The 14,727-nt window shown below is 38.4% G+C and overlaps 1 protein-coding gene across 2 annotated transcripts in view; it reads right to left on the bottom strand.

Moving 5' to 3' along the window:
• The window catches only part of wdcp (WD repeat and coiled coil containing), a 60,226-nt gene that overhangs the window by 22,841 nt on the left and 22,658 nt on the right, over positions 1-14,727 (bottom strand). The window contains exons 4-5 of one of the 2 annotated variants that reach the window (XM_059645632.1): positions 7,288-13,116; positions 5,889-6,047 (exon numbers count right to left, since the gene is read on the bottom strand). The exons of the other annotated variant lie outside the window; for it this stretch is intronic. Of the exons in view, the coding sequence (XP_059501615.1) occupies positions 12,944-13,116 (173 nt within the window). The 3' untranslated portion in view covers positions 5,889-6,047; positions 7,288-12,943. The remainder of the gene's footprint in view (positions 1-5,888; positions 6,048-7,287; positions 13,117-14,727) is intronic. 2 annotated transcript variants of the gene reach the window in all.

The following is a 14,727-nucleotide window of genomic DNA, read 5'->3' as shown; positions in this document are numbered from 1 at the left end:
AGTCAGAATGTCTTGGATTGAGACCCCATTCTAGGAGCTGAAAGCGGCGAAGTACGATAGGAATAAGTTATGAACACCACATCCAGTAACACCCACATTTCCCAACTTGTGCTTGAGTAAATGAACACGTGCAGCTAGACAATTCTGTAATCTTGCTTTTCTAGACTCACCTTTCAATTTTTGAAAGCAACGCTCATTTCGGTTGTAAGATAATAAGGTGTACAGCTGGATGAACACAGCAGGAAGGCTGACGTTTCAGGCCTAGATGCTTCTTCCGAGATTGGCTGAAGGGTCTCGGTCCGAAACGTCAGCCTTCCTGCTCCTCTGATGCTGCTTGGCCTGCTGTGTTCATCCAGCTCTACACCTTGTTATCTTAGATTCCCCAGCATCTCCAGTTCCTACTATCTCATTTCAGTTGTATTGTGACAGGTTGAAGGAAATTCCTAGCGGCTTGCCTATTCTATTTACTGAGTATGACAAAAACCTGGCTAGCTTTACCATGGCAGATTGCCTGACATTAGGACTGTGGGTAGTGTTGTCAAATAGAGAGACCTAGGGGTTCAGGTACATGGTTCTTTGAAATTTGCATCACAAGTAGACAAAGGTGGTTAAGAAAGTGTTTAGCAATGCTTGCCTTCATTGCTCAGACTATTGAGTATAGCAGTTGGGACATTATGTCATGGTTGTACAGGATGTTGGTGAGGCCACTTTTGGAGTGCTGTATGCAATTCTAGCTGCCTTGCTATAGGAAGGATATTATTTGGAGAGGGGTTCAGAAAAGATTTACCAGGATGTTACCAGGGCTGGAGAGTTTGAGTTATAAAGAAAGGCTGGTTAAGCAGAGACATTTTTCCACTGGAGCGTAGGAGGTTGAGGAATGACCTTATAGATGTTTATAAAATTATGATAGCCATAGATAAGGTGAATACCAAAACTCATTTGCCTAGGGTCAGGCTGTTTGAATTAGGGGACATTTTCTAAGGTGAGAGGAAATAGATTTAAAAGGAGGAGTAATTTTTTCACACGGAGAATAGCTCATACATGGAAATGATCTACCAGAGGAAGTGGTAGATGCAGGTACAGTTACAACACTTAAAGGCATTTGGGCAGGTACATTAATAAGAAAGGTTTAGAGGGAAATGGGCCAAACACAGGAAAGTGGAGCCAATTTAGTTTGGGAAACTTGGCTAGCATGGACGAGGGGTCAGTTTCTGTGCTGTATGACTCTATGAGAAAGGACACCTTTGAATATCAACAATTTATAGTCTCTCACCGTTCAAAAAAATACTCACCCAATCTCTGTTTCTCCTACCAAAGTGGAATGGGGAATGAAGTAATCATTGGTGATTTCAATCTGCATATAGACTTGATAAATCTAAAGAGCATCTATGCTGTGAATGAATAATTCCTGGAATATGTTTGAGAGTTGTACTGTAATATGTTGATAATTCATAGTGATATGTTATATGATAACCTCACATTTATCCACATTGTATTCCATTGGCCAATCTCTTGCCACTCACCCAACTTGTCTAATACGCTTGAAACCTCTACATTCTCTTCACAACTTACACTCCCTTCAAAAATCACATTTCCACCAAATTCTGTGTCACCTGCAAACTTGGAAATGCTACAATTGGCCCCAAGACATTAACATGGATTATGAACATCTGGGGACGGGCACTGATCCTTACAGTACCTCACTGGCCATTGCCTACTGAGGACAAAACTTATTATATTTTCCAATCTACAACGGTCAACTTCCTCCTTATACCTTCATGATTGCTCTTGCTTACATTTAAGACCCTAATCACAGATTGAATTACATCTTTTTCAAACTTAATGGAAAACTCTATGAGACTACGGTCACTATTAGCTTAGCTTACAACAAAATTATTATTGAGCTGTTTATCATTGCATAAAACTAGATCTACAATAGCCTATGCCCTTGATGGTTCCTCAACATATTACTATGAATAATCAAAATATTACTGTAATTACCGTAAAACTCTCAAACATATTCCAGGAATTATTCATTCACAACAGTGATGCTCTTTAGATTTACCAAGTCTTTATTAAGATTGATAACACCCATCATTACTTCAGTCCCCTAGTTACATGCACCTCTAATTTCCTTATTTATACCTTCTCTGCATTACCACACCTGATTGATGGCCGATGAAGCATTCCTGCCAATATTGGCTGCCGCTTGCTGTTTCTGACTGGAGATGCTCGCTCACTAACACACTGATTCTGTCCCTTACTGTCAACACTATCCCAGCTCTTTTCCCTTTTTACATAGCCCTCCTACATATGAAACGTTTCCAGCTAGCAAATTCCCTCATTTGTCAGCAAAAATATAATCCCTTTCACCAACTGCCACAGACTTTTAAGAGCTACAGCTGCAACTATTTCCCAAACCCTGCAGGCACTGAGCAAAAGCCAACTGACTCACTTTAATCTCTCAATGAATATTTAATCAGGCTGACATCGAGAAAATGGGCAAAGTTAGCAATGTGCAATTTTAGCAAGTACAAAATTCATTGTGACTCAGTTCTGTACCAGAAAATATGTTTTATCTTCTCCCTTAAAGCAAATGCACCTACAGAGAGATCACAATACCTTGTTGGTTGAAGAATATGAGGGATTCGGATTTAGTATGTCCCCTCTTCAGAGTATATATAATCCTATCTTGCAGATTATATCAAGACTGTAAGTGGCTATGAGTCACAGACAATAACTCAAACATGGCAACGCATGTTGGACAAAATATAGTGATCAGATTGGATTAAATTTAATGTAGGCAATTGTACACATTGCACAAGAATAAACAAATCATCTGTACCATGAATGGTGCTGAAATAGCTGTGGGTGAAGTTAAGAGACCAACAAAATCTATCAATCTAGATCAGATACTAATCATAACCAATCAACACAAAGTGTGATCAACATAACCAGTAGGCTATTCAACAACGTACCTAAAAACATTGGGAAATAAATTAAAGGACAAAATAATCAAATTTTACAGTGGACTTGTCAAAACACATTGAATATTTTATCCAGTCTAGTCATTAAAGAACATAAGAAATATTCAAATACTGGAGGAATTGCAGATAGCAGCTACAAGATAGATCCTTACTATCATTCGTCTACATTATGAGGAAAAACTGGAGAAACCCAAGCATTGCAACTTATAAAGTTGTCTGAAATGTAAGAAGTTGTAATGGATACAGATGAAGTGAACTCAGACTTTTCGGATAAAATTAATTCTGGAACTAGGGGGATTTATAGTTTCAAATCTAGTAAAAAGTATCTTCTGGGAAACTATCACGTAAATTGAACAACATGTGCAATAAACCTCCAACTAAGGTCATGGAAGGAGAGAAAAACATGAAATGATTTACAAAGGGTTTGATACAACAGTAGAATATTCTTATTTCACTGAATGTGTGAATGAAAATGGCTCAATGACTGTCCCTCTCCATAATAATCTTATGTTCCATTTAGAGGTTTGGTTTCCATGAGAAATGAAGGTGGATGAAATAGGGAACGGATCCCAATTGTCTGCCATATCGTCAGCACAAGATCCACACAATCTTTAAAGTAACATAGTGGGTATAGCTCAAGTGATAGAACATTTGACTGTCGATGACATCTCCCAGTTCAAATCTGGGTGCCCCCTTTATCAGGTGACACAGTGGCTCAGTGGTTAGCACTGCTGCCTCACAACACTGGGGACTTGGGTTCAATTCCAGTCTCAGGCAACTGTCTGTGGAGTTTGCGCATTCTCCCCATGTCTGCGTAAGTTTGTTCTAGTTTCCTCCCACAATCCACAGACGTGCAAGTTAGGTGGATTGGCCTGTAGCGTCCGGTATTACGCAGGCTAGGTGGGTTAACCATGGGAAATTCAGGGTGATAAGGTAGCGTAATGGCTAATCCACCTAACCCCCACATCCCGGGACACTATGCGATGCTGTCCAGAGAGTCAGCGTGGACATATTGAGCTGAATGATCCATGGATGAACAATGCCAATAATTCAATATGTGGTTTGTGCCTTACTGGCTTGTAAACATGACACCAGCCACCATTATTAGAAAGATTCCATCTAGCCCAATAGAAAAAGCACAATCCTTTTATTGACTGACTTGACAATACACAACACTTCAACATAAATGATTACTTTTTATTGAAGTACTGAGCTCAGCTGAAAGTGGCAGAAGGAGAAACAGGTGAGGGAATCAAAGTGGAGGATATAATACATAAAGAACTGTTGGACCCTAAAAGGTATATTTTATCAAATTAGCTTTGCACATATGTCACTTTACAATTTTTGATCGAGCTTCTTCAACTACTTTTACAAGTCAGTAAAGCACACCAAATTCAGTTCTCTGCCTCGAAATAGGTCCTACTCATAGTTTCATGATATCCAGTTAAGGGGGGATAGTGGTATTGTGGTAGTTTTCTGGGGATATGGATTTGAATCCCACTGTAATACAGTGAAATTTGAAATCAATAAAAATCTGGAATAAAAAAACTAGTTTAACAGCAACCGTTTAACCACAATTATCATGAAGAGAGACACCTGGTTCAATCATGCTCTTTAGGGAATGAAATCTACCACCCCTACTTGGTCTGACCTATGTGTGACTTCAGAACCACAGCAATGTGATTGACTCTTAACTGCCCTCTGGGAAATAAATGCTGACCTAACTAGCAACACCCACAACGTGCCAACAAATTCTGAAATAAAATATGCCAAGAGGAAACAGGTAGGTCCTTAAGGCACCTCAAATGGAATATGGATTGATCCCTGTGCTATTAGCACCAATATAATCCATATTGGCCAACCAACCAACCGTGAACCTTGGTTCAATGATATCACTTCCACATGCAAGTCATCAGGTTGGACATGATTGAGACAACACCTCACATTTAACCAACTTACATGAAATTTCAACTTGGCTCAGCTCTCGTATTCAGTTCAGATTTCAAAGGGAGGGGTTTAGGCTCCACGACTGCAGTAGATTATTCTATCTTTTCTGATATCTCAATGCAGTGAAGAAAGTGCTAGAACTGTCAAAGCACTGTTAGATGAAATAAACACACCTCCGTGTACAGGTGGCCATTATTGTAAACTACAGTGAGTAACTCAACTCCTGACTCCCCAGAGCCTGTCCACCATCTACAAAACACAAGTCAGGAGTGCGATGGAATACTCTCCACTTGCCATGATGGATGCAGAGCCAACAGCACTCAAGAAGCGGGTTTTGAGAAGATTTGTAGCTCAGGTTGATGTTCTGGATGTGAGTTTGCTCACTCAGCTGGAAGGTTCGTTTTTAGACGTTTCGTCACCATTCTAGGTAACATCAATGTTACCTAGAATGGTGACGAAACGTCTGAAAACGAACCTTCCAGCTCAGTGAGCAAACTCACATCCAGAGCACTCAAGAAGCTTAACACCATCCAGGATAAAGCAGCCTACTTGAATGGTACCACGACCTCAAGCATCCACTCCCTCCACCACTGACATTCAGCAGCAGCAGTGTGTATTACCTACAAGATGCAATGCAGAAATTCACCACAGATCTTCAGACAGCACCTTCTAAACCCACAACCATTTCTGTCTAGAAGTGATATGGAAGTGCTGGTGTTGGACTGGGATGCACAAAGTCAGAAGTCATGTGACACCAAGCTCTTGTCCAAGGTTTATTTGAAATCACAAGCTTTCAAAGTGCTGCTCACCTGAGGAAGGAGCCAGCGCTCTGCAAGTCTGTGATTTCAAATAAACCTATTGTTTTGTGACTTCTGCATTTGTCCATCTAGAAGGATAAAGGCAGCTGATACATGGAAACATCACCACCTGCAAGTTCCCCTCCAAACTACTCACCGTTCCTTCACTGTCGGTCAAAATCCTGGAATTCCCTCCCGAACAACACTGTGGGTCAACCCACAGCAAGTGGGCTGCAATAGCTCAAGAAGGCAGCTCACCACTATCTTCACAAAGGGAACTTGGGCTGGGCGTTAAATGCTGGTCAACCAGTAACACCTATACACGACAAATGAATTAATATTTGAACATGAATCCGGGGCTTTGAATGTTGTCTGAAAACATTTAGTTGACTCAAAAGCCACCACAGCTAAGGGTAATGGCTTATTTATCTCACTGTTGTTTGTGACACATTTCTGTTCTGTAAGTTAGTCACTGTTTGCTGGCATGGCAATGACAACACTCCAAAATAAGTTATTGATTGTGAAGAACTTCTAGTAGATCTAGAAGATATAAAAAGCTACTAAATACATAATTCTTTCTTCAAATCTTCAAAATACTATAATTTGGTGAACATTTTTAAACCCGAAGAAAACCGCTCATACATATTTCATGACAAAAAGCATTTACACCTGGTTACCCCCACAGATCATTCTTTTTCTCCACCTGTGCAAATTCACATTCCAAACTAGACGCTTGACTCAGCTTCATATTCATGCAGGTTGCAAAACTGATTACATCCTTTTCTAGCTCCTTGTTTGATTCCATGTTATATTGAAAGAATTACAAGTTAACTAATATAGTTTGAAACTAACATTTTGTTATCCTCTAAATTTACACTTGCAACTGGTAAATTGATATTTTTGTATAGTGGGTTTAGTACTTTAGTTCATGACCAAAAGCGCAGATTTTTTAAGATGAATTGAAATATATTCTCTAATAAAGAAACGTGTAATACTAGAGCTGAACAAAATAATAAAAATCTGCAGAATATTATATGGGTGTTACAAACATACAGAATTCAGTTTTTCGAGAAAAGGGCTTCAGAGTTCTTGGACAACAGAGCACCAAACAAAATATTTCAAATGAGGTGTTTCTAAGATCAAATAGGTAGTTCCTCTTGGCCGAACTGGACAAAGTATTGATTTTCTTTTACATATAATCCATTCTCAGATCATTAAACTTGAAACAGATATTTCAATTTTAACTTTAATTTCCTAGCTTAAAAATACACATTGATATATCAGAAAGATCATTAAAGTTTTCAGAAATCATTTTGCCTTTTTTGGGTTGACAGGAAAGCTAAGAAAGGGCACTTTGACAACAAGTTAAAATGTGGACTGCACCCACACAAAACAAAGCAAAGCAATCTGTCCCCACGCCAGCTGGGAATCAGAGTGTAGCATTAGCTATCTTCCAGAAGACAGCATGCAGGAGAAATGTCAAGGCAGTTGAGTCAGGATCGACTCCTCCAGTCTTTCGTTGTAACAGCATTAACACAAAGAATGAAATTATGTACCTATGCCTGCCACCATCTGGGTCTTGCATACTGGAAACTCATCAGCAGCCCTACAGAAGCAGAGGGCGGGTGTTAAAGATCTAGAAATGTGGGAATTTGCAATATTCCTTCATCGGCAGGAAGTTTCTAAACAAGTAACTTAAAATTATCCTGATTCATTCTGTAAAAATTGATAAGATTGAACCGAAGCAGTAATTTTTCTTTGTTACACTTGGTAATACCCTGTTCTAATTAACTGGGGTACGTGTGACAATCATGTGAAAATTGAAGTTCTAAATCAAATACATTTTGTTTAGACAATTTTATGGCCTTGAAAAATAAAAATCAATAGACTCCAAAATCTCTACACCGCATTTTAGTTATTAGCTTCTACACCCGAAGGCAGGTCTTTGATGATTATTCCCCAGTAATTTTGTTAAACATTAGGTGGTGAGCAGGCACACTGAGGGTCAAACTCAGAGCGGGGATCAAACTCCATGATGGTAACATGAACTTGATCTACATGACCATGGACGACTGTGCTAACTAGCCCCCAACCACCCATAAGAATAGTAAAATTTGATCTAGCAGCTGTAAAACTACAGAAACAAAAAGTGTGCTAATGAAAGAAGCAGCAAACCAACATGGTTTCTGACCAAGGAACTGAAGGTCCTGACATGCTGTCCCCACAAAGTTTAAGTGCTAACTTCCTGGTTTGAACAGACATCTCAGAAATACTTCAGCAACCAATATTTTGACCACTTAGTGTCGATCTCCCAGGAAAAAGTATAATAAAGGCAACTTAACAATATAAACTGGCAGTAGGAAGGGTTCTCTGTTGTTATTATGTGTTCCATAAATCAAATCCAATGTCTATAGATTTGTCTGAGAAACAAATTATTGTTGTTATATATAGCTTTCACTTAGATTAGCAAAACAAAACAAAAAATGTAATAAGTGATCTTTCAATTTGCCGAGTTGTTCAATACTTGAGGTTTTCTTTGAAGTTGCACAATGCAATTTCCCAGAGATTTCTACATACAATTCTCTGCTCAAAACTATTATTTGTAATTAAAAGTGTATATACTGATGTAATTGATTTTAAACAGCCAACTTAAAGGATACTTCATAACAGGAGACCGAATGCTTTGGGTAAAATAATTTATTTTTCATTTTCAGTCACTATTAGTTAAAAAGTGTGCAAATAGACTGGAGTAACATTAACTGGAAAATATACCAGGCAGTTGAGGTAACTCCAGATATGGGTACAACAGCAGTTGTCAGTATTTTCAATTGACATTTCACACTCTTTGGGTGTTCTGCCAAATCTAATGGGATGTGTAGAAAACATCCACCCCCAAATACTCATGGGCATTCCAAAACATGACGCAAGTGATGTGAATTGTCACCTGATGCAGTAGTCATTTGCATCACAGTAAAACTGAACACCATCAATGCTGGTTCATCCATCTAGTACATATCATATGGACTATTTAAAAATTGTGACGGAAAAAGGACATTCATTGAAAAAGACTTATAAAAAAAACCATTTTGTAAACAATTTGAATGAAAACCTCAGAAACTGCTGGCTGGGTTACAGAAAGAACCACGCCTGGGTTCAGTTGTTCTTTGTTCCTTCTAAAAACAGATGACACGTCAGAAATGGGGAGTCCAGTTAAATTACTTACATGACTCCTGATGAGAAAAGTAGCCAGCACATTATTGTGGTGAGCTGAAATGTCGCTAGATGAAGATACAGAAACAGGTACTCCAGTCTGCTGTCTTCACAAAGTACTTTCTTTACAATATGATACTGGACTAAGAATAGTACCTGCTTCATTGACTTGATTGGTTATAATACAAATGACAAATTTTAAAATTCCTTACATTTCTCACAGTTTGCTGTTAATTTCATATTCTTGTTCTTTCCAATGCAAAAAAATGCACTTTATCATTTGTTGTAGAAATAAAAAAGCTAAGTGAGTCTTAAAATCATTCTGAAGAATTCTCACATTCAAAACTATCTGCTCCAATCCTAGTCCCCAACTTCCAGGTTACTTCACATACGTGAATGTCAGACTTCTAAGATTTATGATACTTAGACATAGGTGATCTCTTAAAAAAGATTTTGCTGCAGGAATCACTACAGCTTCAACAAAATGAGGAAATAATTCAAATGAATACTGTTGATTTGTTTCTTTATCTCTAATAATACCTCAATCTTCCTGTTACTACAAAAAATACCACAGTGATCAGTTGTCCTCCTGGAGGGCTGCAATTTTCAGTTTCTTCATTTGTCAATTACAATTCTCTGCTTGTTAAATAAATGTACAGGAAATTACAGGTTGGCAAGTGTAAAAATGGCCAATCCTGCTGTGATCTTTTGATTTTTCAATTTTAAGTGCTAGCATGGCTTCCTTGAGTTTTGAAGGCAGCTAGATGGAAAGTTGTTTTAAGCTAAAATTGCAGTAATTCAGAAAATTACAATGTTGACAACAATTGAGCAGCATGCAGGACAAAGGCATCCATGGTTTCAAAATCTGAAGAGCTCATGTGAGAAGTCTGACGAATGTAACATGTATTACTTAAACAACATTGGCTCACAGTGAAACAGTGTCCAGATTTTAAAAATCTGACCCACCTTTCTAACCCCTCCATGATCTCATCTCATTCTTTCTCCTCCAATCCCATATCCTGCTGAGAAATCAGTACTCCTTTTAATTCAGTTCTCAAGTTCTCCCTGATTTTATCTCAGTGGTGGCTGTGCATTCAGTTACCTAAGCCTCTGCTTTAAAATGTCCTCCCTGCCTTTCTACTTCACTTTCTTTTAAGATATTCCGTCAAACCTTGTTGTTTGACTGGGATTTTGATGATCTGACCTGATTAAGCCTATGTGGCTCAGTGTGTACTTCATTTTCTAATACGCTTCACAAGCGCATCCTTATATTTCACACATATATAAAACTTCTTCTAAGGTAATAATTTGTAGCTGCAAATATCTAAACAAAAGTCAATAAATTATTCTGAACAAAACCGTCTTTTACAGGATGGCCTTCAAAATAAAATAAAATAATTTCTTAAAAACATTAAATTTTGCTAAAATTCCACTCCAGAAATGACATTTGAAGGAAATAAACAAAAACTAAACACTGAGAATGTTAGAAATCAGAATTAAAATTCAAGTCCTGGAGAAATTCAATAGGTCCAGTAGCACCTGTGGAGACAGAAACAGAGTTAATGTTTTGTGTCAGGTATGGTTCTTCTTTGGTTTCAATGAGGAGTCAGACTGGACTCAAAACATTAACTTTGTTTCTCTCTCCACAGATACTGCCAGATCTGCTGAGTTTTTCCAACCATTTTCTAAATAAAAATCATTAAGTTTTATTTTAATAGAACTTTGTAATCTTTACCGTTTAAAACATTTTGGATTGGATATGTTTTTATAATTTAGGACTTTATCCTCTTGTTTTAATTACCTGTAATAGCAACACTGGGATTAAAAAAACCCGAAATAAAACATTTCAAACCATTCTTTCATAGCTAGGGAAAAGAAGATTAAACTCTGCCAAGAATTTCTGAGAGCACACAAGAGTAAATGTGGGTATACACCACCCCTGTTGATTCTTTTCAAGGCAGAATGGTCAGAGGGAGGCTCTTTCATCTACCTGACGAGGTAAGCACATTCACTGCTGGAAAACCATCAGGATGCTCACCATGCTTTACCTATAAACTATCACAAGTAGCGCCAGTCCCAGGGAATTTAGTGAGTGCTGGGGTTCCAATCAGTCCCGTGTCATGAAGTGTCCACACTGGAGCTTAGCTGAACTCCACTTTCGCGACATAAGCCAAAGCTTTGGTTGTTTTTTGCTGGGGTAACCTGTGATTAGAGTTGCCTTAATTAATGCAAGATACTCCTGGCCTTTTGTCACTAAGATTATGATCATCCAACAGCTCTGAAACCTTCCAACAACCTACTTGACCAAATTTTTCCCAGCAGTGCCTTCCTGTCATAGTCCTGAATTCATAGCTTCCTTCAGCCTCTGAGCTTTCATACTGTTTGTCCTTGAACCCCTTTTCTTATGCTCTCAATTCTATTATTATTGAACTGCTTCTTTCCGAACTGCACTCAGGGTTCCCTGGTTAGCTGGCATTGTTAATCTGCTATCAGGCCTGTCATCAAAACCCAACAAAACCACAACCTCAGCAACCTTGAAAACTTCCCTTCCACCTCCATTTTCTTTCCAAAGCTGTTGAACATGTTGTTGAATCTCAAATCCCCCATGCCTATTTTTCCAAAATCTCCATGTTTCATTCCTTCCAGTCCAGATTTCTGCCATGGCACATTACTAAAACAGTTCTATCAAGTGACAAATGATACTCTGTATTACTGTGATAATAGTAAACATTTCCTCCTTGTCTTTCTGGACATGTGTGCAGGCTTTGATACTGTTGATCATACCACAGTCGTTCAAAATCTCCTCACTATCATTCAAACACAAAGAACTCACCTGGCTTCATTCTTATCAATCCGAATCATAGCTGGAGAAACACTGGTAAAGAGGTTTCTCTTTCTGCTCTTTCAGCATGACTTCTGATGTCCCCTAAAGATCTATCCTTGGCCACCTATTATTTCTCAACTTCAACGTCAATCAGTGGCATCTTCTGAAAGCAGTGAGAGTTTTCATATATGTTGATGATACTCATCACCACCCTTCCTGGCAACTGTCTGACACAAAACCAAACAGTCTGCAACCTTATTGCCATATTTGGCCTGGAGACAAACTTCTGACCACACATGCATGTTACAACTATTGCCAACTCTGTACGATCATAGGACTTCACAATCTCCACCTGTCTCCTAATCCTAACACATACCTGCACTGATCTAATTCAGAACTCTTAAGCATTTCTAATTTTCATTGCAGCCTTCAGCTGTGTAGGCCCTAAACTCAGGAAATCCACTCTACATCTCTCCACTTCACTTTCAAATTTAAGAACCTCCTCAAAACTTATGATGTGACCAAGCTTTTGGTCACCTGGCCTATCATGTCATTTGTTGTGACATTTTGCTTTACATTTTTTTGTGAAAAACCTTGTGATACTTACATTAAAGCTACTCTATGAATAAAGGCCAGCAACTCGGGAACGTTTTGCCATGACTGAAGAGAGTAATGGAGGAATTTGAGAAATTGAAAGGAATTGATTGGGTGGTTGGTGGGAAACCTTTTCTGCTGGCTCAGCAGTTAGGACAAATGGATGTAACTGTAAAATCATCACTGGGTCACTCAGATGGTGAGTTAGGAAACATTTCTTTGAGCACTTTTCTCCCACAAGAAGCAGAAAATGCTAGCTCAATTAATATTGTTAAATCGCAGACTGATCAATTTTTTTTTCGAGCCAAGAGTTTAAAAGGATATTCAACCAAAGCAGATTAATGCATTTAAGGGCTATATAAGCAATTGATTGACAGAACAGTCTTGAGAACCGGAATGACCTACTCCAATCTTTACATTTCCAATGCAGACTCCAACAAAAAGACAAGAACAAACTCTTTATGGATCAGCCACCATGCCATATAAATTCGAACTTCATTATTCATTTTCTCATATATGAACACAATACATAATAACTAGGTTAAAGAAAGTACTTCACTACATGTGACCACATGCAGAGCAGGTTACATTGTTCTCCGGGTTTCTAAATTGATACTGTCGGTTGGAGATGGAGGTGGGGGGAATTCTACAGGTCCTGTACTTAGCCTCCCATCACGAATAATAATTTCCTGATTTGGTTTGAACATTAATGGAGCAAATCCATCATCATCTGCCGTTAGCACAATCCAGTTAGAGCCTACAAGTGAAAATAAAAAGATTACGTACAAGATACTATTCAAAACACCAACAAATAAACTTTAATTGCTTAATGGTTATTAAGCAAGTAATATTTGAAACAAGAAAGGTCAAAAATACAGCGCTGTTATGATCCTCATTCCTGTAAAATAACTTTATTATAAATTTTCTTTCAATCTCAATTCTTTTTCCTAGTTAGTGTGGAGCAAAATATTGCAGAGAAAACACTGCATAATGTTGGTTTATGGTAATCTAATATAATCAATTTCACAATGAATTCATAATGTTGCCTTTGATTTAATGTTTTATAGGATAATGATGCTCAATTGAAAACTACTGCACATAAGCCGTCTGCAGCAATAATCACCTAAGTGGTGGTGTGGCACTAGTGTAGTCTGATATTTGCAGCTGTCACACCACTCAAGAAACTGATATATACATAAATCAGGATATAAACACATTTTGTTTCATTCTTGGTTTACCCCCTGTACAACTATGAAGATCAGTCAGTAGGAAAGCAGGTTATGATTCCGCATTCCTGGAACAATTAACATCTCACAATGGAATCAATGTGTGCTAAGGGGTTGAAGGTTAACGAACATTACCAGTAAGTCCATTTCTCAGATCAAGGCTTTTCAATACCAGCATGTCCAAGCTTATACTTCAGAGGACTGCTAATGAATTCTTAGCTTTATTATTGTGAGATGGAATTTTGGGTTACGTGAAGCATAATTACAATGTGCCATTTTCTTTCATCTTGAGTTTTAATAAAAATTTATCTTTTTTTAAAAGTCTGCTGTGCAATCTATTAAAGTCAGCTAATTATAAAGGCAAGTCATTGGTGTATTGTCTACCGATGGCTCAGTTTTATCAGTGATGCTTTGCTATTGCTTTCCATTTTCAGTAGGAGACTAGGTGCACATCAGGCAGAATCAGTACACCGTCAGTGTTATTCTGAATTGTCCACTAGTCATCTAAATAGCTGAGCTAATCAAATCTGTGTCCAAAAAGATGTGATGCATCTAGTCTTTAGGTTAAAAAAAACATGTTTTATGCTTTTGTGATTCTTAATTTCCGTCTAAATTACTGGCTAGCAGCAAGTCAGAAAAGAGAGCCAATGCGTTTCTCCCCATCAGCATTCGCAAGTCCTCTAGTGGACCTCCCCACTGTGACACAAGGAATCTCAAACACCAAGGTTGTGAAGGGGACACTGATGTTTCGACAGCCGATCCCAGGGTATCCTTAACTCATATCTAGGTTTGTGTCCGAGAAAGGATATTCCAATTTTGCTGCAGGGCATTAAAACAAAACAGGAGATAGCAGTTATGCATGGTGAGTCAACTAGCAGAGACAAAGGGTGTTACAATGCTGCCTTCTATTCTGGGAAGCACAATTATGTCCCAATGGTCAGTCATTGCTCACCTCAAGTTGGGCAGCCCCTAAATAGAAAACTGCTGACCTACCAAGGTCCATGTGCTTCTTTGGGTACTTGGAGTTTATAGTGCCTGCTCAATAAATGGGCAGAATTCATCATACCAGGCAAACAAAAGTGTCTTCCAAGGAGGATGTAGGACGTGAACCATGCCCAACTAGAGCACACTTTTTGATGACT

The sequence above is a fragment of the Stegostoma tigrinum genome, chromosome 4 (genome assembly GCF_030684315.1).
Source record: "Stegostoma tigrinum isolate sSteTig4 chromosome 4, sSteTig4.hap1, whole genome shotgun sequence".
Taxonomy (NCBI): domain Eukaryota; kingdom Metazoa; phylum Chordata; class Chondrichthyes; order Orectolobiformes; family Stegostomatidae; genus Stegostoma; species Stegostoma tigrinum.
Note: the sequence above shows the minus strand (reverse complement) of the source record. Positions and strands in the feature narration are given on the sequence as shown.